At 47.6% G+C, this 25321-nt stretch overlaps 1 protein-coding gene across 3 annotated transcripts in view; it reads left to right on the forward strand.

The window, feature by feature from the left end:
- Window positions 1-25321, forward strand: part of LOC147620153 (Zn-dependent exopeptidases superfamily protein) — a 324985-nt gene that overhangs the window by 25686 nt on the left and 273978 nt on the right. For all 3 annotated transcript variants that reach the window (XR_015261749.1, XM_086772348.1, XM_086772350.1), the window contains exon 2: window positions 4660-4745. Coding sequence is in view for 2 of the 3 variants with exons in the window: in XM_086772348.1 (XP_086628474.1) it covers window positions 4660-4745 (86 nt within the window). In the remaining variant the exon portion in view is untranslated. The remainder of the gene's footprint in view (window positions 1-4659; window positions 4746-25321) is intronic.

A 25321-nucleotide genomic window follows, 5' to 3' on the forward strand; every position in this document is an offset into this window, starting at 1 on the left:
AAGAGTCGACCATCTTCTTGTTTTCTTTGATAATTGTGCCGAGCTTGTCCTCCACCTTCACGAGCTCCTCTTTAAACCCGGTCTTGGCCATGACTTTTTGCAGAACTTCCCACAGCCAATGGACTGAAAATTAATCCATGACAGCAGCACGAAACAGCAGCAACAGGGAGGGGGGGTGTCAAGTCATGCAGGGGAAAGGGAAAGAGAGGAGATTCAGCAGAGAGAGAGAGTTATGTTGCTGCCTTGGGGGCCTGAGGAAAGATGGGTGGGAACAGGTAGGCGGACCAACGAAGAGAGAGAAAGAACGTGGGAACAGGCAGGCAGCGGGAGGCACAGAGTGAAGTGTGTCCAGCCTCGGCCAGCTGTCTGGATGCCTCAAAAGCTCGGCGGGATAATCTCTCCATGGGCATCTCCCTCATCGTGTATATAAAGGAGATCGTCTGGAACAATGCCTCCACTGCCATAGGTGGTGCAGCAAACTCAGCTCGAACAATGTCGTGCGGGACGGATGGTTTGCTGCGTATCATCCTCGAGAGCATCAAGATCTGTGGTCTCTCCAGCTGTACCCATGTGGAGGCTGCAAGCCCTGGTGCCCAAACCGCTGCTGCATACATCAAGGCTGGTGTCACTAATGTATCAAAGAGCCACCCCTTCGTGCGGGGTTCCTGAAAATGTGCCTGATAACACTGATGCTCAAGGCCAGCAAGAGCTGCATACCCCCGGGTCACTCTGTCTCGGAATGCCTGAGCCATGGAGAAGCGTCCAGCTGAGCTAGTAAATGTGATGCCAAGGTAAACATAAGAGCTCACCACCTCGATCCGCCCTCCTGCTAATGTGAGAGTAGTGTGGCTCCTGACTGCGGGTGAAGTGTGGAAGATCATAACCTTGGTTTTCCCAAGGTTCACTGTGAGCCCCTGCTGTGCGCAGAAGTCATCAAGAGCCACAAGGTGTCTTTGAAGCCCAACCTGCGTGTCAGATACCAAGACGATGTCATTAACATAAAGCATAACATGGAGAGTAATACCTGATAGCTCAACCCCAGAGCCTCCTCCCTGTGTGATGTAGTCGACCACCTCATCAATATAGAGCCCAAAGAGCGTGGGGGAGAGCGGGCACCCCTGCTTCACACCAATGGTGCTAGCAACTGTGTCGGACAAGCCTCCTGGGCATCGGACTCTCCCAAAGACCTGCTCATATAGCCTGTATATGCCCCACATCATGTCTGAGGGTATGCCTAGTGTCTGTAGTCGCCGAAAGAGGCGCTCTCTGGGCACAGTATCAAATGCCTTGCGGAAATCCACAAAGCAACAATAGAGCCGTTGCCTCCGTGCCTTGGCCTGATCAATCAGGCACCTCAATGTAAAAATGTGGTCGATGGTCGAGAAGGCTCGACGGAAGCCTGCCTGGCCTGCTGCTCTCAATCCTCCAACCTCTGCATGAGTGCTCAGCTCTGCCTCCAAAACTGCCCCGTATAGTTTGGCCAATATATGGCCAATCATGATGGTCCTGTAGTTCCCGGGGTCTAGTACATCTCCCGCTTTATGGATCGGCACAATAGTGTGCATCGTCCACTCAGCCGGAAACCCCTCTGATAGAGCTCTGTTGAAGAGATGAGCAAGAAATGGTGCCAATGTATCAATAGCATAGATGAGATGCTCTCCCTGTAATCCTGTATGATCTGTCGCCCGTCCATGTTGGAGTCGGCCTATGGCCCTCCTAACCATAGGTGGGGTGAAGAAGGTGGAGACTGTGGGGCATGGCTCTGTGGGCTGTGGTATAGGGGGCTGTGCAGGCACATCATAAAGTCTCTCTGCATATGTCTGCCAGGTCTGAGGATCGGCAATAGGTGTGGGAGGACGGGGCTCTCTGAGTCTCCTCCAAGCAGCAGCAGCATCTCTGCTCATGAGCATGTGATATGTGTCCCAGTACTGAGCCTCCTCATAAGCTCGCCGCTTACGGCGGGTAAGAGTATGCATCCTCCTGCCTGCCTGCCTCCGGGTGATCTCCCCGCGAGCCCTCTGCACTCGGAGACTGCGGTAAAGGTTTCTGCACTCATCATCGTACCATCGGTTCTGGGGCATGCTCCCAGATGTAGGTGGCCGTCCTGTCTGTATGTGGTATGGGAAACTCCTCGCGGCTGCGGAGTGAAGTACATGTGAGAGCTGGGAGGTAAGCATGGCCATGGGTGCCGACGGATCTAAGGCAAATAGCTGATCATGAACATGATAGTCGTACACCTCGGCTAGGTCCTGAGTGAAGTGACAAATAGTGCGTGGTGGCTGTATGATGGGTGGGTGGGTCTCCAATAAGCTCCTAAAAGTGAGGGATAGGTATGTATGATCCGCCCCAATGGGGCATGGTGGTACGGTGAAGTGAGACACCATATCTACTGCCTCCTGGGATCCCATCACATAATCCACTGTACTACTGCCGCCCCCCACTGGAAAGCAAGTCAACCCACCTGAATCTGGCCACTGAGTCATCCCATTATAAATAACGAGATGGTGTCGGCCCCCAAGCTCCAGCAGATGTTGCCCATATCCAGTGCTGTCAGCTCCTCCATCAGCGGAGATCCGAGTGGTCCCTGTATCCTCTGTAGCTAGCGGCTCTAGTCTCAGGGGATCCTCAAAGTCATAGATCTCGCACTGTCTGCTCTGAGTCCGTGCATTGAAGTCCCCCATCAAGAAGACTTCTCCCAATGTTGAATAGTGTAAGATCTCCTCAGATAAGACAGAGTATGGAGACTCACTAGCCTCTCCTCCACCCGGTTCCTCGGTGGTGGCAAACCGCGACCCCTTCGGAGGAAAGTAGCAAAGGGCGATATAAATCCATCTGGTCGCTGAGAGGCGTAAGCTAATCCACATGTATCTCGCCTCCGAGTCTCGTGCTACGACTTGAACATGCTCATCTAACCCATGCCTGAAAAGCACTGCAATACCTCCTGAACCTCGGGAGGTGGCCTGTCTCATCCCCTGTCGGTGAGCTGACTCCCACTGATAACCCTCAACCCGTGGTAAGCCCCTCTCCGGGCTCTCATGTGTCTCTGTCAGCAAGATGATATCCCGGCCCTCCATCACCTCCTCAAGTCTCCCTGGATGTGTCCATAGGACTCCATTACAGTTCCAGATTGCTATGTGTATCTCTTTGTCTTCATGTTGTTTCCTCCGTGTCTCATAGGCCAGATGGCGCTATTCGACCCTCTTCCCATCAATGTAGATGTGACCATCCCTATAATGTGCCTTCTTCCCTTCTTTGCGTGCCGCCTTGATCTTTGGCATGCATAATCTTCTATGCTCCAGTTGCATCCATGTGAGGTCATCATCGAAGTAGATGGGATCCCCTGGCAAGCATCTCAAGATAGCCCGTCTTCTCATAAAGCTCATCCTACTCTCCTCGTCCGGGAACTGTAGCACTAAGGCCTTGCCTTTGGTGGAGTCCTTTGAGGTTGTCCTCCATACTCTAGTGAATGGGAGCGGCTCATCCTCCTTTAGTCCTAGCTTGGTACATAGGTTCCGCCCGTCAATCTTGGGCGTGGAGGTAGTGCTCTCTGGTATCCCTGTGACTCGGATGTTGAGGCGCCGGATCCGTCGCATCTTCTCTTCATCAAGAGTAGACTGCATCATGTGTACATCTTCTTGTACCTCCTTCTTGATGTTCTTCTTCATCACTTGTACATCTTCTTGCACCTCCTTTTTGATGTTCTTCTTCATCACTTCTACCCATCCTTCGCGGGCCGCCTCCATTTTCCCCTCGATTGTGTGGGTGAGGGTTTTGGTGATCTCTTCTTTGATCGCCTCTTTGTCCACCTCAAGAGTCTCTCCTTCCTCCCGTGGACGATCGCGTAAGGATGCCACTTCGCCCTTCAAAAGGTTGATTTCCTCCTGCATGGCGAGCTTTTCCTTCTCCCACTCCTCTTGCATGGTAAGCTTCTCTTCCTTCCATATTTCTGCTTCGGCCTTCAGCTTCCCCATGCGCGTCAATAAGTCCTTCTTGATGGCGGTGATGGTGCTGTCCAATGTCTTCTTTTGGTCCTTGATAAGATCCCTAAGGATATGATCAAGCTGGCTGATTTTGTCATCTACAGACCCTCCCATTGTAGAGGGAGGGAATGTTTGAAAGGAGCAGGCAAAGAACAGGCAGCGGGAGAGAAGAAGTGGATGAAATGAAATTCAAGTCCCCATTATGTTGCTGCCTTGGGGGCCTGAGCAGGGGCGGGTGGGAAAAACAGCAGGGGGCGGGGGGTGGTGGGCAATGGGCACCTTGAAGCTGGACAGCAGCAGACGGACGGGCGCAGAAGGTCACGTGGCGTAGGTACAGTGCACAGGTACGGAAACGTGACGGCGGCCCAAAACACAAGGGAATTTGGAAAAAAAAGGCGGCGGAACCCTAGGCGATGCGAACCGACCAAAAAAAAAGTCCAAGTTGTGCTGTTCCGTACGACGTACGGATCCGTACTGTGCAGACTTAATCTTTCCGTACCAGTACGGAATGCAACTATGATTCTGTAGAATCCTTAGATTTTCTATTTGAAATTATTGTATGCATTTCATACACATTAGTGAATGTACAAACCTTTGTGAGCTCAAGTCACTTTGCATTTTCTTGTTGCCTGATTTGATGCCTTCCGTTTTGGTTCATGAATTAACTGTTTGTTTACAGGAAGGAAGTATTGGCCTGATTCAAGCTGCAAATTATTTGAAATCAGAACTAGAGGCATACAAGCAAAGAGCGAGTTCAAATATCAGGTTCAAATTGTCCCCTTGTTCATCTTTCTTCTAATGACAAGCGATCCTTAAAATAAACAAAACACTGAGATGAACACATTTTCAAGTTTAGAATGTTGCCTTCATGTCTTGTAAATAGTTGTCTTAAGTGCCAAATTTGATCGAGAGTGGAGTAATTACGTATAAAATCAGCTTTTCCTTTTGTGTTCGCCCCTCTCCTGCAAAATTGCTTATGGTGGCACTTCAGTGCTAATGTGCAGATCTTATCAGTGTGGCTCATCATGATGGTGTAGCTACTTGGCTCTATGTGGTCTCCAACCTTGTGGATAGACCTTATGGTGTTGGAAGAATGTGGAAAGCTTGGAATTTCCCCCTCATTTGAAAGCTAAGCCAAGGTTGGGGCCATGTATTAGTGCTAGAGTGGTGGAAGAAATTAATTAAACTAACTTAATCAAGACAGCAATTAACACGCACAAACAGCACTATTCAGTGCTCAATGGCTCTCCTTTGTGGAGTATTTGCTTTACTTGATATGAGAATTAGAGCTTCAAGGCTCAAATTTGTAAATATTTGCTACCTTTGTGTGCTCTAGTGCGTTTCCTATCAAACAGGGAACCTGCACATTAAATGTTGCCTGTCTTTTTTAAAAAGTTCCTTCTATTAGTTATATGAAAACCAACCAACATTTCAGAGCCTCTAAAAGAGGGAAAACACTTGGGAGGTAGTCCCCACCATGGCTGGACGCTCTCGTAGGCAACTAGCATGGCTGGATGCTCTCTTGGTCCCCACCATGGCTGGACGCTCTCGTAGGCAACTACCTCATACAAGTGGGGTTTCTTTTTTTTTTTTTTGGGGGGGGGGGTGGGGAAGCCACACTGGTGGCTTGTAATGCCAAGTGAGGTCGCCGTCTCGGTTTGAGAGGAAGGGACCATGCTGCCAAGTGTGGAGGAAGGCCTCTCGACGTCTCCGCATGCGGTCCGAATCTCCCTCAAGCATCCCCGAGTGGCTGCTGAGGGTGTGAATGATATTTTGCCAAATGTCTTGGATGGACTCCACTAGGGATGGGGGGGTTGGGGGGGAGCTCTCAGTGGCCTCGCAGCACCGAGCTCGCGAGGATATGGCTTCCTCTCATTATTCATTCCCCTCATCGACCTGCAAGTACATGCTTTCTTACTTTTTGGAATTTGCTATCCATACATTGGTGTTGTACACATGTCAGGTGTGATGCCCATGTTGCCAAAATGGTTTGAACTCGTGTTCCCCCTATTCTAGAATTTGTTTTCACCTACTTCTCTTGAAAAGACTCTCAAAAGGGCAATAAAGGGACACCTCCTAGTATCTCTCCCTTTTGCTAAAATTGTCGCCATGATTTTAGCAACCTGTCTAGATGGCATTCAATGTGGATTCTTGCTTGGACAGCTCATATCCTATGCATACAACATATGGCAACTCATCTCTACATTTTAGACTCACCTGCAACTCAAGAAAATATCTGATTTTTCCTAAATCTGAAATCTGAATATCTTTTCCTGAAAAATTGTGTTATGTCTTCAATCCCACTGTCACAAACCCCTATATTCTAGGGACATGCGGATGCGTGTCAGGTCTAGAAACATGCGGATGCATGTATGTATTATACCTGGGCATGTGTATGGATCATATGAGTGGATGCATATGAGTCCAAGGACATGGCAGGACATTTGTGGACTTTCGGGCGGTGCCCGTGTGGATTCTGGCCATGCACACATGGTGTGTTATGATGGCACGCGGAATATTTTCAAGTACAAGAATGATGATAGGTGGTTCTCCAAGTTTACATGTGCACAATGCATAAGTGATGCATGCCATAACTTTATTTTACTTTGTGTGACATTGTTTTGTTGCCTGGACAATGCTTGTTATTTTGGCTTGTGAAGTCTGAGGGACCGGGGACGCCCGGGCACCTTGTGGACACGTGTGTGCACTCCTGTTTGGGCCTAAAACTGTGGGCTTATGGGTTTTGCAGGTGGTAAGTGCGTCCACACTCAATTTACAGCTTACTTCATTTACTACTAAGGTTTATTGGTTTGCAGGTCCACACTCATTAATAAGTGGCCGGACAACTTACAATGCGTTCGCATTTGGTTGGACCAAAATTAATGAAGTCCGGACAGCTTATGGCCATTTCCCATTTGGTTGGACCTAAACTTATAGAAACAGGACAAATGGAGCACTATGGGCTGGACACCTACCTGGACACCTTATGGGGACACATGTCAGCCAGCATGTGTACCCACCAGGCCCCTGAGGTGGCACCTGAAAAAGGCGCCTCCCTCAAGAGGCCCTTTTGGGCTGTTTTACTCATTATTCAACATATTGGAGAGCTGGTTGGAGCTTTGGGAGTTGCTATAGGGCTGGTTGCTTGCTTCCCGGACTCACACAAGCTTGGACAACGATCCCCACAGTCTTCTAAAGGGTTGGTTGGTAAATTTCAGACCTGCAATTTCTGGTTATTGCGAGTTTTGGGCTGGTTACAGGTGTCCAAAGTCAACTTGGACAGTACAGGACAGCTCTAGGGACCTCCACAGGGCTGTAGGACCCTTTACAGGTGGATTTCTCGCGACAGAAAGTTGCTGTTTTGGACTGGTTATTGCACAAAACAGGCCGGACAGCAATGGAATATGTGAGCATGGATGTGTCTCAAGGATTCCTGGTATAGCAGGTGCTTAGGGCAAGCATTGGGGACACTTGCTCGCGGAGAACACAGGTTTCTGGATCAGTTTCTCGCGTGGAAACAGGGCCTAAAGATCCATTTACATCTTGTGCAGGGCGGAGTACCTGTGAGAATTGTGATACTCTTGTGCAGGGCGGATGTACCTGTGAAGAGGCTTGTGCAGGGCGGATGTACCTGTGTGTAGGGCGGATGTACCTATAGATTCTCTTGTTTGAAATGTATTCATTCATAATGTATTTGGAAGAATCAGGTGCAGGCTGGTGGTGAATCCCCAGGCACCCGTAATCTTGTACTTTGCAGACTCTTTTGGTAATATAACCTAAAGGGGGGGGGGGGGTTCAGCCTATCATCGGCCCCTTTATGTGGTGTACTGTCATTTTCAGCTTTGTGGTTGTAATGCTCAAGTGTTAAGTGCTCAGAATCTTGTTCACATTTATACGATTCCAATACACGCGTCCGCCATCCGTTACATTGGTATCAGAGCTCAGTTTTTCCCCTCATTGGAAAATGGTCTGAGGCTTGGAATCATAACTGGTGACGTGATTTGAGTGTCATGGACAGCCACATTTCTGACAGTGTGGAGAACACACAGGACTGTGAATTTCATGGTACAAGGGATGAAAGAGATGCTGCAGGCAATGATGTCTATGGAGATGCAGGTACTCATGACACTATGTATTCTGATTTGGAATCTTTGAGGCGTCAAGTGCGACGCTATAGGGATGTACAAAGGGTGTTGGCTGCGAAGGCAAAGGCTTCGGTCCATGAAGTCACTTTTGAAGCAATTGCAAAGGAAATGGATGTTGAGAAACCCCGAGAGCTTGCAGAGCTTTCCACTCATTCGGAGAGTGTGGCTCAAGAGAGAACGAAGAGGGATCGTGAATCTTCATCGCGGCATCATCACCATGGAGATGAACAGGATGTACATAGGGATGCGCATAGAAGGAAGAAGCCTCGAGAGTTCAAGTCCGGTGACAAGGATGTAAAGTTTGAAAACTTTCAGGGACGGATGGACTCTACCAAAGCACTTGCTTTCATTAGAGAGTTTGAGATAGCTTTTTGCAATGAAGACTTTTCGGAAAAGTCTATGCTCAGGCATGTGGGAATGCATCTCAAGGATACGGCAAGTGATCGGTGGCTTGCAAAAATACTTGATGGAAGTGCTGCCCCAACTTGGTCTTCTTTCAAAATTCAGTTTTATGATCATTTCTTACCACCAAACTTTGCAAAGGATGTACGCAAGGAGTGGGATTGGCTGTCCCAAGATGAGGGAGAGTCCGTTGCTTCATACATAGCAAAGTTTTGGAAAGTCCTTCTCAAGGTTACTCCCTTCATGAAGATTAGAGAGGACGAGAAGAAGAGAAAGTTTGAATCGGGGCTCCATCACATCATCCAACAAAGCTTGGGAGTGTACCCAAATAAGACCATACAAGAGCTTAACACTCAGCCATGATTGCTGAGAACTTGCACATGAAAGCACCCACAAATAAGCCATTTGCAGGTCAAAACAAGAGCAAATTCAGGGCTGGTTATGACCAGAAAAAGGGTGGACAGCCACCTAAGAATGCTCCCAAAGGGCCGAGATGCAAAGGATGACTCCGAAAAGAAGCCGGGGGGTAAACGCCACAATTTCGGGCTCTCAAAACAGCAATTGGAAGAGTACAGGGAGGCTGGAAAATGCTTTAAGTGTGGCAGTAAAGATCATATATATCCTAAATGCCCACAGAATCCTAAGAATGCTGAGCCTAATGTGGAAAAGCCTCTTGTGAATGTTGTACCTGATGTGCAGGGTAATACAGGGCATGAGCCCAAGAGTAGAGTCATATGCAAGGCTTGGGGCAAATTGAAGGATCAGCCCGCTTTGTTTCTTTTTGATGATGCTTTCACAGATAACTTTATATCCGTACAGATGGCTGCCGCCATAGGTCTCAATGTGGAAGACATGGGAATGCAAATGAATGCAGATGCCGCCTTTGAGGGCAAACAGGTTGATGTAACTCCGGTCATTGGTAAGCTCCGTGTACATATACAGGACTACCTCGACCATGAGAGCTTTTTAGTGGCTCCTCTTACAGGTTGTGATGTTTTGTTGGGGATGCCCTGGCATCACCGTTTAGAGCCTATTAAGGCTTACAAAGAGAAGAAAATCAGCTTTGTACATAGAGGCCGTGAACACTCTATAGATGCTGGTACTACTGGAAGTACCATACCTCTTGTAAGCCATGTACAAATTAATAAGGCAATAAAGAAATCAGCTTGTTCTTACTTGGTTTTTGTACGTGATACCATTGAATATTCTAGTGTTGATGTTAGTACATTAGATCAAGACAAGCTTAACTTTTTGAATGAGTTCAAAGATTGTTTTGCGAATGCTTTGCCAGCAAGGTTGCCACCCGAGAGGCCGGAAGATCATTGCATAGATCTAATTCCCGGTAGCTCTCCACCTAATAGGCCACCACACAGGGTGAGTGCTAGTCAACAAGAAGAGATTATGGCACAGGTGAATGAACTTTTGGAAAAGGGTTTGATTCGGCCTAGTTCCTCGCCATATTGCTCGCCGGTACTTCTTGTTCAAAAGAAGGATGGTACTTACAGGATGTGTGTTGATTACCGTGCCCTCAATAAGATAACCATCAAGAATCGGTTTCCGATTCCGCGCATTGATGACATCTTGGACAAGCTTGAAGGTTCGGCATGTTTCAGCCGAATAGACCTCAAGAGTGGGTATCATCAAGTGAGAGTGGCACCTCAAGATGTACACAAGACTGCATTTAGGACAGCCTTTGGTCTTTATGAGTTTTTGGTGGTGCCTTTTGGCCTTACAAATGCACCCGCTACCTTCAACAGGATGATGGACAGGGTGTTCAGAAAGCATAGAAAGTTCACGGGTATATTCTTTGATGACATTATTGTATTCTCAAAGAATGAAGCCCAACATCGTGAGCACCTGGCTATTGTGTTTAAAGAGCTTAAGGAAAATCAGCTCTACATAAATGCAAAAAAGAGTGAATTCTTCCTCCCAGAGATTCACTATCTTGGTTTACATTGTATCAAAGGATGGTGTGCGCATGGATCCCGCAAAGAGACAAGCCATGCAAGAATGGCCAGAGCTGAAATCAGTCCATGAAGTGAGGAGCTTCCTTGGTTTATGTGCTTACTACAGGAGGTTCGTCAAGCATTTTGCTTTCATTGCCGCTCCGTTACATGAGTTAACGAAGAAGAAAGCAATCTTTAAATGGACACAAGAAGAGAGAGATGCCTTTCAAAAGTTGAAGAGTGCAATCATCTCGGGACCGGTACTCATTATTCCGGATTTGCATAAACCTTTTGTGGTGGAATGTGATGCATGTGGGGACTGCATAGGGGCTGTTTTGAACCAAGAAGGACATGCCATTGCCTATGAGAGCAGACGCTTGCAACATGCAGAGCTTCACTTACAGGTTTATGAGAAGGAGTTGTTGGTTGTAATTCATGCCCTTACTATTTGGAAACACTATCTTTTAGGGGCTGATTTTATGGTCAAAACTGATCATCAAAGTTTGAGATACTTTTTGACTCAAAGTAAGCTCTCAGAGAAGCATATGAGATGGGCAAATTTCCTCTCAATGTTTCATTTTCAGATTTTACACACTCCAGGGAAAAAGAATGTGTTGGCAGATGCCTTATCTAGACGACCACAGGTTCATGCTATTACAGTTGCATACCATGAGGACTTATCGGATATGCGTAATACTTATCATCTGAATGAGGATTTTGCACATGTATGGGCTGATTTGCAAGAGGGTATTGCTGTCCCATCTTATGTCATAAGAGATGGATATCTCATGATGCAAAATCGTATGTGTGTGGTAAAGAACCTTCGCCATAAGGTTATGGATGAGTGCCATGCTCCTCCATATGCAGGTCATAGAGGCATTTTGGCCACAACACAAGCTTTGGAGAGGTATTTCTTTTGGCCAGATATTCGCAAGGATATTGAAGCATATGTACGTGAATGTATGGTATGTCAAAAGGTCAAGTTTGATCGACATAAAGCACCTGGATTGCTTCAGCCTTTGCCTATACCAAATGAACCATGGGAAAGCATTGCTATGGATTTCATTATGGATTTGCCAAGGATGCCACAGGGAAATGATGCTATTTGGACCGTCATTGACAGGTTTAGCAAGCAGGCACATTTCATTCCTGTGCGCAAGACAATAAAGCCAGATCATATGGCTAGGATGTTTTTGGCACAGATATTCAAACACCATGGCATGCCTAAATCTATTGTGGGGGATAGAGATCCTAGAACCACAAGCTTATTTTGGCGCGCATTGTTTGACAATATGGGTACAAAGCTAAACTTCTCATTAGCTTACCATCCACAGACAGATGGGCAAAGTGAAATAGCAAATTCAGCCGTCCTCGACTTGCTGAAATCTTATGTATCCGACCGCAAATCGGATTGGGAGAAGTATTTACCACTTGTGGAGTTTGCCTACAACAATACGGTACATACTTCTACGGGCAAGGCGCCCTTTGAGATTATCTATGGCAAGGTGGTACTACCACCCATCCTTCGTACAAAGGATGAGATTTTTGCAGCAGATGAGTATGTCAGAGACTTGGATACTGCATTTGCATAGGTACGGACAGCCATAGAGAGGTCTCAAACCAAGAATAAAAAGGCAACTGATAAGCATAGAAGGGATGTACAATTCAAACAAGGTGATTGGGTCTTGTTGAAATTTGAAAAGGCACGCCTTCGGAAGAGGCCAGGGAAAGAGGGAAAGTACCCTAAGCTTTCCAACAGGTACTATGGACCTTTTCAGATCTTGGAGAAGATCAATGATGTTGCATTTCGGCTTGTACTCCCAGATCATTGGAACATGCATAATGCTTTTCATGTGAGCCTATTGAGGCCTTATGTGGGACCGACACCGTTTGAGCCGGTTTTGGAAGACCCATCCGAGGTGGATGAGCTGGAAGAGATTCTTCAACCTGAACAGATTGTTTTTCACAAGGAACGAAAGCTTGCGGGAGGCAAACTTGTTCGTAGGTACCTTGTGAAGTTCAAGAATTATTCAGCTTTGGATGCGAAATGGATAGATGAGGCCTACTTCGAGGATTACCCAGATCTTTTGAAGGCCTATCTGGAGGCTTTTCAGTTGCGGTCAACTGATTAGAAGCCGGGGGGAATGTCACAAACCCCTGTATTCTAGGGACATGCGGATGCGTGTCAGGCCTAGAAACATGCGGATGCATGTATGTATTATACCTGGGCATGTGTATGGATCATATGAGTGGATGCATATGAGTCCAAGGACATGGCAGGACATTTGTGGACTTTCGGGCGGTGCTCGTGTGGATTCCGGCCATGCACACATGGTGTGTTATGATGGCAGGTGGAATATTTTCAAGTACAAGAATGATGATAGGTGGTTCTCTAAGTTTACATGTGCACAATGCATAAATGATGCATGCCATAACTTTATTTTACTTTGTGTGACATTGTCTTGCTGCCTGGACAATGCTTGTTATTTTGGCTTGTGAAGTCCGAGGGACCGGGGACGCCCGGGCACCTTGTGGACACGTGTGTGCACTCCTGTTTGGGCCTAAAATCGTGGGCTTATGGGTTTTGCAGGTGGTAAGTGCGTCCACACTCAATTTACAGCTTACTTCATTTACTACTAAGGTTTATTGGTTTGCAGGTCCACACTCATTAATAAGTGGCCGGACAACTTACAATGCGTTCGCATTTGGTTGGACCAAAATTAATGAAGTCCGGACAGCTTATGGCCATTTCCCATTTGGTTGGACCTAAACTTATAGAAACAGGACAAATGGAGCACTATGGGCTGGACACCTACCTGGACACCTTATGGGGACACATGTCAGCCAGCATGTGTACCCACCAGGCCCCTGAGGTGGCACCTGAAAAAGGCGCCTCCCTCAAGAGGCCCTTTTGGGCTGTTTTACTCATTATTCAACATATTGGAGAGCTGGTTGGAGCTTTGGGAGTTGCTATAGGGCTGGTTGCTTGCTTCCCGGACTCACACAAGCTTGGACAACGATCCCCACAGTCTTCTAAAGGGTTGGTTGGTAAATTTCAGACCTGCAATTTCTGGTTATTGCGAGTTTTGGGCTGGTTACAGGTGTCCAAAGTCAACTTGGACAGTACAGGACAGCTCTAGGGACTTCCACAGGGCTGTAGGACCCTTTACAGGTGGATTTCTCGCGACAGAAAGTTGCTGTTTTGGACTGGTTATTGCACAAAACAGGCCGGACAGCAATGGAATATGTGAGCATGGATGTGTCTCAAGGATTTCTGGTATAGCAGGTGCTTAGGGCAAGCATTGGGGACACTTGCTCGCGAAGAACACAGGTTTCTGGATCAGTTTCTCGCGTGGAAACAGGGCCTAAAGATCCATTTACATCTTGTGCAGGGCGGAGTACCTGTGAGGATTGTGATACTCTTGTGTAGGGCGGATGTACCTGTGAAGAGGCTTGTGCAGGGTGGATGTACCTGTGTGTAGGGCGGATGTACCTACAGATTCTCTTGTTTGAAATGTATTCATTCATAATGTATTTGGAAGAATCAGGTGCAGGCTGGTGGTGAATCCCCAGGCACCCGTAATCTTGTACTTTGCAGACTCTTTTGGTAATATAACCTAAAGGGGGGGGGTCAGCCTATCATCGGCCCCTTTATGTGGTGTACTGTCATTTTCAGCTTTGTGGTTGTAATGCTCAAGTGTTAAGTGCTCAGAATCTTGTTCACATTTATACGATTCCAATACACGCGTCCGCCACCCGTTACACCAACCTATTATCATTTCTCATTACAAGTATTCCTTCTTCAAGATTCTTATCCTTTATCAAACTTCCTCTTTTGTTGCATAGCTTGCTGAGTGTAATGTTCTACTGCGTGTTTCCTATCCAACATGATTCTTCCAGCCTTTGTCTGAATTGCTCTTGTTTATCTCCCTCTAACACCCTTAAACTTGGAATCTCCACCTCAATTGGAAGAAGTGCTTCTTGTCCATATACTAGATGAAAAGGAGTAAAACCCATTGAAGCTTTAAAGGTGGTTCTCATAGTTGTTTCGTATGGCATGATTCAGTTCGTACGATAGGAGTATGGGAAAATACGGTATGATATATATATATATATATTTCTTATCGTACAGTAAAATACGATCTTTTTAAAAAACACTTACAAACTTCGGTATTTTCAATTTGAAAGAGAAGATAAGTTGTCACATGACACAAACCAAAATTCCATTAAAACCAAGTTGAAAACATCCATAGATGATAGGCTAAGTCATACATTGTGAGGCACTCTAGGCGCAGGTAGTAGTAAGTACAAGAAGTGGTGTACAAAAAAGAGAGGCTAGAGAGTTGGGGCTAGAATCTAGATGGAGGAGGCTAGATGGAGAAGTGATCACTATCAAAAGTAGAGCTCTCGCTAGGATCATCTCCATTAGAAGAGTGCCCATCAAAGCGCTTGTGGAAGTCACCTTCGCTAAGGATGTTTCCCTCGTCATCAAACTCGGGCTCTCTAATGTCTTGTGACAAGGCAATTGGAGCGTCCTCGCTCCACCTTGAGCACATTAAAGGAGAGATTGCACTCAATAACGGTGCATGCAATCTCTATCTCTGCTTGACGTTGATGCTCTGGAAGATGTGATAGGGGACCCATGGAATCCCCGGCAGCTTCAGCTAAAGTAGATTGCCTCGTGCCTTGGTCGGACCTTGGCTTCTTTGCGGAGGCGGAGATGGCAGGAGAGGAAGTATCCTGTGGCGCGGAAATGACCTCATCATGGGCGCTTGAGTTCCTACTTGGAAAGTTGACACCCCTAATGGCTCTAAACATCTCATCAGTGATGTTTTGAGGCACTTGCTTGCATGGTGCCACCTGCCCCCCCACCTTTGCAATGTGCTCCCGAAGCCTAGTGAGGTCGCTCACATAAGGCTTGCCACAATATTTGCACGTCCATCTATAGCAGTTTGATCTCCTGGCGGCTTGTGAGACATGGATGGCATGTCTCTCATCATTATGATTGATGAAGAGGAGCGGCTTCATTCATGTCTCTCGTCATTATGATTGATGAAGAGGAGTGGCTTGAGTGAGAGGAGTAGAGAGAGGGGGAATGGGGTGGAACTTATGCATGGTCAATGGATTATGCAGCCTTGAAGATAGAGGAATAGAGGATAGAAAGAGGGGCAAAGAGAGAGAGAGAGAGAGAGAGAGAGAGAGAGAGAGAGAGAGAGAGAGATATTAACGTCTACGAGAGGCCAAAGTCGGCCTATGAGACAAAAAATAATACAACCGTGTTCTTCCGGTCATCGGAAGAAAAGAAAAAGAAAGAAAAGGAAAAGAAAGAAAAGAAAAAGTGTGCATGTGTCTGGATACAACTGTGAATCATCATGAATCGGTGGAGCCCATATACAAACAATATAAAGGGGGGTGGGGATGTGGATGGAGTGCTAAGGCAAGATGCATCTCTATATGCTGAAGGGGTAGTACAAGCATGCTATGCAGATGTATGTCTAACTCCATCCAGTGCCATAAGAGGGATATAAGATATCATACATCGCCGATGCTGAGGCTGTGAGTGGCGTGAACATGTACCCTGAGTCTGAAGGAAAGCGAGCTAGCCTCTCCTGTGTCTCCATCTGGTGTCTCATTTGGATAGCTGCTATCTCTCGGTGACGGAGTTGGGGTGCTTTGTGTCCAGTCTGTCTAGGTCTCCTCCTGGCTCTCAATTCCTCTGCTCTCTGTGCGGTCACCCCACGTGGTACATCAGCTGGCATTGGCATAGGTCTCTGGAAGAAATCTGAGAGCTGGGACTGTATCTCTCTCGAGAACTATGAAGCTCTAGTAGTAGTCTGCCAAGCTGTCGTTGGTCCGAGGCCTCCATCAACTGATGTAGTGAAGAGTGCTCCTCAAACAATCCTGCATAGCTATCTCTGACCCCCTGGTGGGCTCTACATCTACATACAAAGTGATCCTTAGTCTCCACCTCCTCGTGGCACAATCTGCATATCCGCTCGGCTTTGGGAACCCGTGCTGCTCTCTGAGCGTCTATCTCTAACTGATGTGATGAGACTCGTAGCTGTCCAATAGCAACGCGAGAGCTGTGTGGCATGTATACATCCATATACCGCAGTCGTTGTATAAACCCATCCCCTGAGATGCTCATAAAGTGGTCTCTGTAATACAGCATCTTCGGTGGTAGTGGGCTCTTTGGTGCTGTCCATGTCTCTTGTATGTAGCGCTGCCATATGTCCTGTCTCATCACTCTGTTCCTCTCATTGAGAGAGAAGCAGATTGATCATACTGAAAAGGTGGCAACCGCTCGATGTCTATCCCATGATGTGAGAACCATTGTAGCATGTGTGCATACCAAGATCCAGTGTGTCCAGGCTCGGCCAGCTGTCTGGATCGGCGGGATAATCTCTCCATGGGCATCTCCCTCATCCTGTATATAAAGGAGATCGTCTGGAACAATGCCTCCACTGCCATAGGTGGTGCAGCAAACTCAGCTCGAACAATGTCATGCGGGACAGATGGTTTGCTGCGTATCATCCTCGAGAGCATCAAGATCTGTGGTCTCTCTAGCTGTACCCATGTGGAGGCTGCAAGCCTTGGTGCCCAAGCCGCTGTTGCATACATCAAGGCTGGTGTCACTAATGTATCAAAGAGCCACCCCTTCGTGCGGGGTTCCTGAAAATGTGCCTAATGACACTGACGCTCAAGGCCAGCAAGAGCTGCATATCCCCGAGTCACTCTGTCTCGGACTGCCTGAGCCATGGAGAAGCGTCCCGCTGAGCTAGTAAATGTGATGCCAAGGTAAACATAAGAGCTCACCACCTCGACCCGCCCTCCTGCTAATGTGAGAGTAGTGTGGCTCCTGACTGCGGGTGAGGTGTGGAAGATCATAACCTTGGTTTTCCCAAGGTTCACTGTGAGACCTTGCTGTGCGCAGAAGTCATCAAGAGCCACAAGGTGTCTTTGAAGCCCAACCTACGTGTCGGATACCAAGACGATGTCATTAACATAAAGCATAACATGGAGAGTAATACTTGATAGCTCAATCCCAGAGCCTCCTCCCTGTGTGATGTAGTCGACCACCTCATCAATATAGAGCCCAAAGAGCGTGGGGGAGAGCGGGCACCCCTGCTTCACACCAATGGTGCTAGCAACTGTGTCGGACAAGCCTCCTGGGCATCGGACTCTCCCAAAGACCTGCTCATATAGCCTGTATATGCCCCACATCATGTCTGAGGGTATGCCTAGTGTCTGTAGTCGCCGAAAGAGGCGCTCTCTGGGCACAGTATCAAATGCCTTGCGGAAATCCACAAAGCAACAATAGAGCTGTTGTCTCCGTGCCTTGGCCTGATCAATCAGGCACCTCAATGTAAAAATGTGGTCGATGGTCAAGAAGGCTTGTCGGAAGCCTGCCTGGCCTGCTGCTCTCAATCCCCCATCCTCTGCATGAGTGCTCAGCTCTGCCTCCAAAACTGCCCCGTATAGTTTGGCCAATATATGGCCAATCATGATGGTCCTGTAGGCTGTAGTTCCCGGGGTCTAGTACATCTCGCGCTTTATGGATCGGCACAATAGTGTGCATCATCCACTCAGCCGGAAACCCCTCTGACAGAGCTCTGTTGAAGAGATGAGCAAGAAATGGTGCCAATGTATCAATAGCATAGATGAGATGCTCTCCCTGTAATCCTGTAGGATTTGTCGCCCGTCCATGTTGGAGTCGGCATATGGCCCTCCTAACCATAGGTGGGGTGAAGAAGGTGGAGACTGTGGGGCATGGCTCTGTGGGCTGTGGTATAGGGGGCTGTGCAGGCACATCATAGAGTCTCTCTGCATATGTCTGCCAGGTCTGAGGATCGGTAATAGGTGTGGGAGGACGGGGCTCTCTGAGTCTCCTCCAAGCAGCAGCAGCATCTCTGCTCATGAGCATGTGATATATGTCCTAGTACTGAGCCTCCTCATAAGCTCGCCGCTTACGGCGGGTGAGAGTATGCATCCTCTTGCCTGCTTGTCTTTGGGTGATCTCCCCGCGAGCCCTCTGCACTTGGAGACTGCAGTAAAGGTTTCTGCACTCATCATCATACCATCCGTTTTGGGGCATGCTCCCAGATGTAGGTTGCTGTCCTGTCTGTATGTGATATGGGAAACTCCTCGGTTGCGGAGTGCAGTACATGTGAGAGCTGGAAAGTGAGCATAGCCATGGGTGCCGATGGGTCTAAGGCAAATAGCTGATCATGAACATGAGTCATACACATCGGCTAGGTCCTGAGTGAAGTGGAAAATAGTGCGTGGTGGCTGTATGATGGGTGGGTGGGTCTCCAGTAAGCTCCTAAAAGTGAGGGATAGGTATGTATGATCCGCCCCAATGGGGCATGGTGGTACGGTGAAGTGAGACACCATATCTGCTGCCTCCCGGGATCCCATCACATAATCCACTGTACTACTGCCGCCTCCCACTGGAAAGCAAGTCAACCCACCTGAATCTGGCCACTGAGTCATCCCATTATAAATAACGAGATGGTGTCGGGCCCCAAGCTCCAGCAAATGTTGCCCATATCCAGTGCTGTCAGCTCCTCCATCAGCGGAGATCCGAGTGGTCCCTGTATCCTCTGTAGCTAGCGGCTCTAGTCTCAGGGGATCCTCAAAGTCATAGATCTCGCATTGTCTGCTCTGAGTCCGTGCATTGAAGTCCCCCATCAAGAAGACTTCTCCCAGTGTCGAATAGTGTAAGATCTCCTCAGATAAGACAGAGTATGGAGACTCACTAGCCTCTCCTCCACCCGGCTCCTCGGTGGTGGCAAACCGCGACCCCTTCGGAGGAAAGTAGCAAAGGGCGATATAAATCCATCTGGTCTCCGAGAGGCGTAAGCTAATCCACATGTATCTCGCCTCCGAGTCTTGTGCTACGACTCGAGCGTGCTCATGTAACCCATGCCTGAAAAGCACTGCAATACCTCCTGAACCTCGGGAGGTGGCCTGTCTCATCCCCTGTCGGTGAGCTGACTCCCACTGATAACCCTCAACCCGTGGTAAGCCCCTCTCCGGGCTCTCATGTGTCTCTGTCATCAAGATGATATCCCGGCTCTCCATCACCTCCTCAAGTCTCCCTGGATGTGTCCATAGGACTCCATTACAGTTCCAGATTGCTATGTGTATCTCTTTGTCTTCATGTTGTTTCCTCCGTGTCTCATAGGCCAGATGGCGCTATTCGACCCTCTTCCCATCAATGTAGATGTGACCATCCCTATAATGTGCCTTCTTCCCTTCTTTGCGTGCCGCCTTGATCTTCGGCATGCATAATCTTCTGTGCTCCAGCTGCATCCATGTGAGGTCATCATCGAAGTAGATGGGGTCCCCTGGCAAGCTCCTCAAGATAGCACGTCTTCTCATAAAGCTCATCTTACTCTCCTCGTCCGGGAACTGTAGCACTAAGGCCTTGCCTTTGGTGGAGTCCTTTGGGGTTGTCCTCCATACTCTAGTGAATGGGAGCGGCTCATCCTCCTTAAGTCCCAGCTTGGTACATAGGTTCCGCCCGTCAATCTCGGGCGTGGAGGCACTGCTCTCTGGTATCCCTGTGACTCGGATGGTTAGGCGCCGGATCCGTCGCATCTTCTCTTCATCAAGAGTAGAGTGCATCATGTGTACATCTTCTTGTACCTCCTTCTTGATGTTCTTCTTCATCACTTGTACATCTTCTTGCACCTCCTTTTTGATGTTCTTCTTCATCACTACTACCCATCCTTCGCGGGCCGCCTCCATTTTCCCCTCGATTGTGTGGGTGAGGGTTTTGGTGATCTCTTCTTTGATTGCCTCTTTGTCCACCTCAAGAGTCTCTCCTTCCTCCCGTGGACGATCGCGTAAGGATGCCACTTTGCCCTTCAAAAGGTTGATTTCCTCTTGCATGGCGAGCTTTTCCTTCTCCCACTACTCTTGCATGGTAAGCTTCTCTGTCTTCCATATTTCCGCTTCGGCCTCCAGCTTTCCCATGCGCGTCAATAAGTCCTTCTTGATGGCGGTGATGGTGCTGTCCAATGTCCTCTTCTGGTCCTTGATAAGATCCCTAAGGATATGATCAAGCTGGCTGATTTTGTCATCTACAGACCGTCCCATTGTAGAGGGAGGGAATGTTTGAAAGGAGCAGGTAAATATGTGGGAGGGAAAGAGAAAAATGGTGAGATGAAATAGGGTGGGGGGTTCAAGTCCCCATTAGGGCCCTAGGGATGGTGACCGGGGTTCACAGGCAGGGAGGGGGGGGGGGAGCAGAAAAATGAGGATGAAGGAAGGGAGAGAGAGAGAGATGGAGGGGACAAAGGGCGGGGTGCAGGCGGGCAAGAGGGTGCACAGGCGGGGAGGAGGGGAGGGAGAGATGCGCAGGGGCGCAGGTAGACAGGCAGCGAAGGGGGGGCGCAGGGCAGGCAGCGGGAGAGAGAGTGAAGGGGGGCGCGGGCAGGCAGCGGGAGGGGGGGGCGCAGCGGGGGAGAGAGCGAAGGGGGGTGCAGGCAGGCAGCGGGCAGGTAGCGGGAGGGGGGGCGCAGGCAGGCAGCGGGCAGGGGGGGCGCAGCGGGAGAGAGAGCGAAGGGGGGCGCAGGCAGGGAGCGGGAGAGAGAGAGAGAGAGAGAGAGAGAGAGAGAGAGAGAGAGAGAGCTTCCAAGGTGAGAGCTTGCGAGCTTCAAAGCTTGAGAACTTGAGAGCTTGAGAGAGATCATAGATGGAGGGCTTGAGAGAGAGAGAGAGAGAGAGAGAGAGAGAGAGAGAGAGGGGCTAGAGAGGTTGGAGGTTTGAAGCTTGAGAGCTGAGAGTTAGACTCTAGAGCTCAAAGGCTTGAGAGCTTAAGCCTTAGAGCTTGAAGGCTTGAGAGCTTGAAGGCTTGAAGACGTGGAGAAGGAGCTTGAAGGCTTGAGCCTTATACAGGTAGAGGCTACATGCAAAACGGGCATCCAAACGGTCAAAAACAGCTACTTCACAAAACTGCGCACAGGTGGCAACGGTTAGAAACGGTCGGAAATTGGACCGTACGGTATCGTACCATACAATAAGTTGTCTTAAGCCATATAGAAACAACCATGGTGGTTCTGTATGCCTATAATGCACTATTGAGATATTTGTTCTAGTCCTTTGGATTATTCCCAATCATTTTTGTGATGATTTTGCATAAGGTCCCATTCACTTTTTCCACTAAACGATTACATCGAGGATAATAGGGTGTTGTATACCTGTGTTGTATATGAAGATTGGCTAACAGTTCCTGAAGTAAGTCCCCTCTAAAACGTGGTCCATGATCTGAAATGATTTCCAGTGGTGTTCCAAACAACAACAAACCTGTGGCGACAACGTTCAACCAACATGTACAGTCGACGTCTAAATTGAGTCGATACCAAGCACAACAAGAAACGGCGATAGCCAGTTGAAGAGAGGCCGCTCACACAGATGGACAACAGGAATCTTCTTTGTCTCGACAGGTCGCCCCTCTCACGCACGCACACCAGCACACACACACACACACACACACACACACACACACAATAAGTATTAACACATTAATAAGTGTATGAACACTTTTCATGTGGGCATTGGGCACTTATCAAGGACGGGTACCCTCTACACCTATTCGGTAGTACCATGTGTGGAGTGCCAAGGATCATAATAAGCATGTGTGGGCACTTTTGTGGTTGCCAACGGTTTGGCATCACTTTCCTCTGAATTGCCATGTACCATACCTACCACCTCTCCATTATCTCTCCTAAGAGGAGGGCGCCTCATTACCTATTCTGAAAATCAGCCCCCAGGTGTACCTGGACATGCACTTGTACTTGCTGTATGGACTGTATGGAATGCCATGCCAATAGTACCAACATGTATGGAAAGCTAAGAGAATGCATGGACATCATGTATTACCTGTAGAGAAGCCCTAGTTTGCAGTTGTGAGAGTTTCTGTTGCAAAAAAACGAGGTAAACAGGCTATTTTTTCGTTTTTAACGTTGGAAACCTATATTTGATGAGTTATAGGCTGCCCTCCAATCTATGGTGCTGATTTGAGGCTTGATGCCCAATTGAACTCTAATTTGGTTACCAAGAAGGTGTTTTAGTTACCAAAGGTGCTTGGTGAGTACTCGCAGGGTCAAATAAGATGAGCAGGGTCTTCTTCATGATTGGTCCGTACATGTGGATTAGATCATTGGGACCAAAAACTACGCAACTCAAGTTACGAATCACTGCACGTACTATGCTAATAGGTAAGTATCAACAGAAGTAAACTTAGTTAGTATTACCTTGAACCTTAGTCATGACTCACGTTCGTCGCTTTATAGCCACTCTTTGCTTGAGGGTAAATTTTTTGAGTGTGGCCCTTTCAGTTACAACTACCATCTCGAAGATTTTGTAGTCTCTTTGCTAGAGGTTTATGTGAATTGGCATTGTTTTGCTTTTGGATGGCCTTGCCAGGTCTAAACTTCCGGTCACAACTAGGTCCTGACTCGGTAGTGGTGGCCGAAAGATTCTTGGAGACATTTTTTGCATTGCTGGCCATTGTCCTTAGCAAAGTGGGGATAGCCTCCACCGATGTCGTGCTGTGGTTTTCTAAAGATCACATACTTGGAAACCCTATTAATTTTAGAATAACCCACATCAAATCGAAAGTCAATGATAGTGGTAGATTGTGGTTAGTGACACTCGTCCTAGCCATAGGCTCCCTTCCGAAATCACCTTGGAGCTTGAGGTCAGATTGCCGTGAGTCAAAAAAGTCCCAACTTCACGCCCTAGTGTCCCATACCACTAGACTGCGTGCCTGCGTGCAATTGCTTTGGCCTTTAGGGCCTTGTCTTGGAGATGTCCCACTTCGTGTAGTTACCTCATAATAATCTCTTGTGAGTCCAAACTCACCTATATAGTAAATTATAACGAGACTATATTTGGTCCACTACTTTTTTTTTTTATCAAGCCCTTAGCCATAATTAGCCTCTAGTTAGCTTTTTATTGACTCTAGGCGAATCTAGATCTCGTCCATATTAGCTCTTAGCCCTTGTTCAGGTCCTATTAGTCCCTATGTCCGGCTAAGCCCTAGTCCTAACCTCCGGCTAAGCCCTAATCCTAATCGTGGGTTAGCACATCCCTTTAATCCCGGGCAGTGTTGCATAGAAACGCGTTTCTTACCTGGTGAAAATGTACGAAACGTTTCGTACTAAATGAAATACGTTTTTTTGCAGCTCGATTTTAATAATGCCCTAGACCATGCCGCCATCATTTCGTACGCTTTTTCCGTGCGCATTTTCCAGAGGCGGTTCCCTACACGTTTCTCAACGGTGTGTACCAGCTGGCCAGTGATAGTGCGCCCGTGATAGCCCTGTGTGCTCCTTGGTGTCCTTGGGCCTTGTGGAGGTCTACTCGAGCTTTATGCACCTTTTCTCTGCAGAGCTCACAGAGAAGCATGTTTTTAACTTTGTGCTCAATATTTCTTGCATATCTTCCTCCCCTTGCTCTACTGAGGCCTAAGGTTACTTGCCTTGGGCAATACAGGGTGAATTTGGAGCATTTTTACAAGGGCCAAGACTTCTCTCAGCTCTGATATTCAGAAAATGAGATTTCTTTATGTTATGTGTCGCACTTGCAGGGCTAAGGATCTACATTTATCCCTATCTTGTAGGATGCCTATATTCCAAGTTAAAAATATACATATTTTTCCTATTTTGTTTGAAACCTTTTTGGACCCGTTTCTTACCTTTTAGGAAACGTTTCAATACGTACTAAACCCGTTTCATACGTGCCGTTTCAGAAACACTTGGCAACATTGATCTCCGGTTATCCTAAACCCTGGTTACTACTGGCCCAAGGCCCAGTTAGGGATGCAAGTGATTCTTTCGAACCTCGTGCTGATAATTGCCTGGCAATCCATGGACAAAGAATCCACATAAATTATGTGGATCCATGTGTATAGCAAGAGTGGCCAAGTCACGGTATTTCTGCAAATAGCTATTAAAAGTTATGTCCTGCATCTCTAATCTCATGAGCCTATTGAGCATCTCCAACTCATCCTCAAGTTGAACAAATTTAGCCCAAAAACACTTGCCCAAAATCATCCCATGTCATGGGTTTTTCTCTAGGCCTTTCCACCATGTCAACGCCTTGCCTTTGAGAAAGCTTTGCACCATCTGAATCTCCGGTTATTTGGAAAGGGATGAAACTCAAAGTGAGTGGGTCTTCTCCTTCTTGTCATGCCCGAATATATCGGGAGCAAAAGAAGGTGCTATCGATCCTAGGTTTGCTGAAGAGAAGGGTTCAAAAGGGCACGTTGCAACAACTCAAGTTGTGCATGCAGAAAAAGTTGCATCTCCTCTTTAAGCCGATCGAACCACATACTCTATGACGACCATTTTCTCCTCGACTCTCTCATCATCACCATGATGGTCATCAATGTTTACATTGTCATCACCATGATGGTCATCAATGTTTACATTGTCATCAAACTTGAGATCCGCCATAGTGAGAGGAAGATAGAGAAGGAGAGTACGTAAGGTAGGGTGCTCTTGCATTGGAAAACAAAGGTTAAAAGTCGCAAGCCAAGAGTGAAGAGGGCTGGTCCGTGCTCTTGTGCTCCTCAAGCACAAGTGGGGAAAATAGGAAGCCTTTGGTCTCTATTTATAGAGAAGGGCTATAAAGCGAGCATTTGGAAAGCATTCTTTTGTTTTAAAAAATTTCAAAGAGAAGAACATTTTAATGTGTGCTTTTGTGTGTTGTAAGTGCCCAAAATAACACTTTTTCTTGCTTTTTATTCTAGGCCCATAGTTTTTATAACAAAAAGCTAAAAAAGTGTTTTTTTCACACTTCTCTTCATGTCCGTGTACCCCCGACTTGTGCGCCA

The sequence above is a fragment of the Cibotium barometz genome, chromosome 32, assembly GCF_041138505.1.
Source record: "Cibotium barometz isolate CiBa-2024 chromosome 32, ASM4113850v1, whole genome shotgun sequence".
NCBI lineage: Eukaryota > Viridiplantae > Streptophyta > Polypodiopsida > Cyatheales > Cibotiaceae > Cibotium > Cibotium barometz.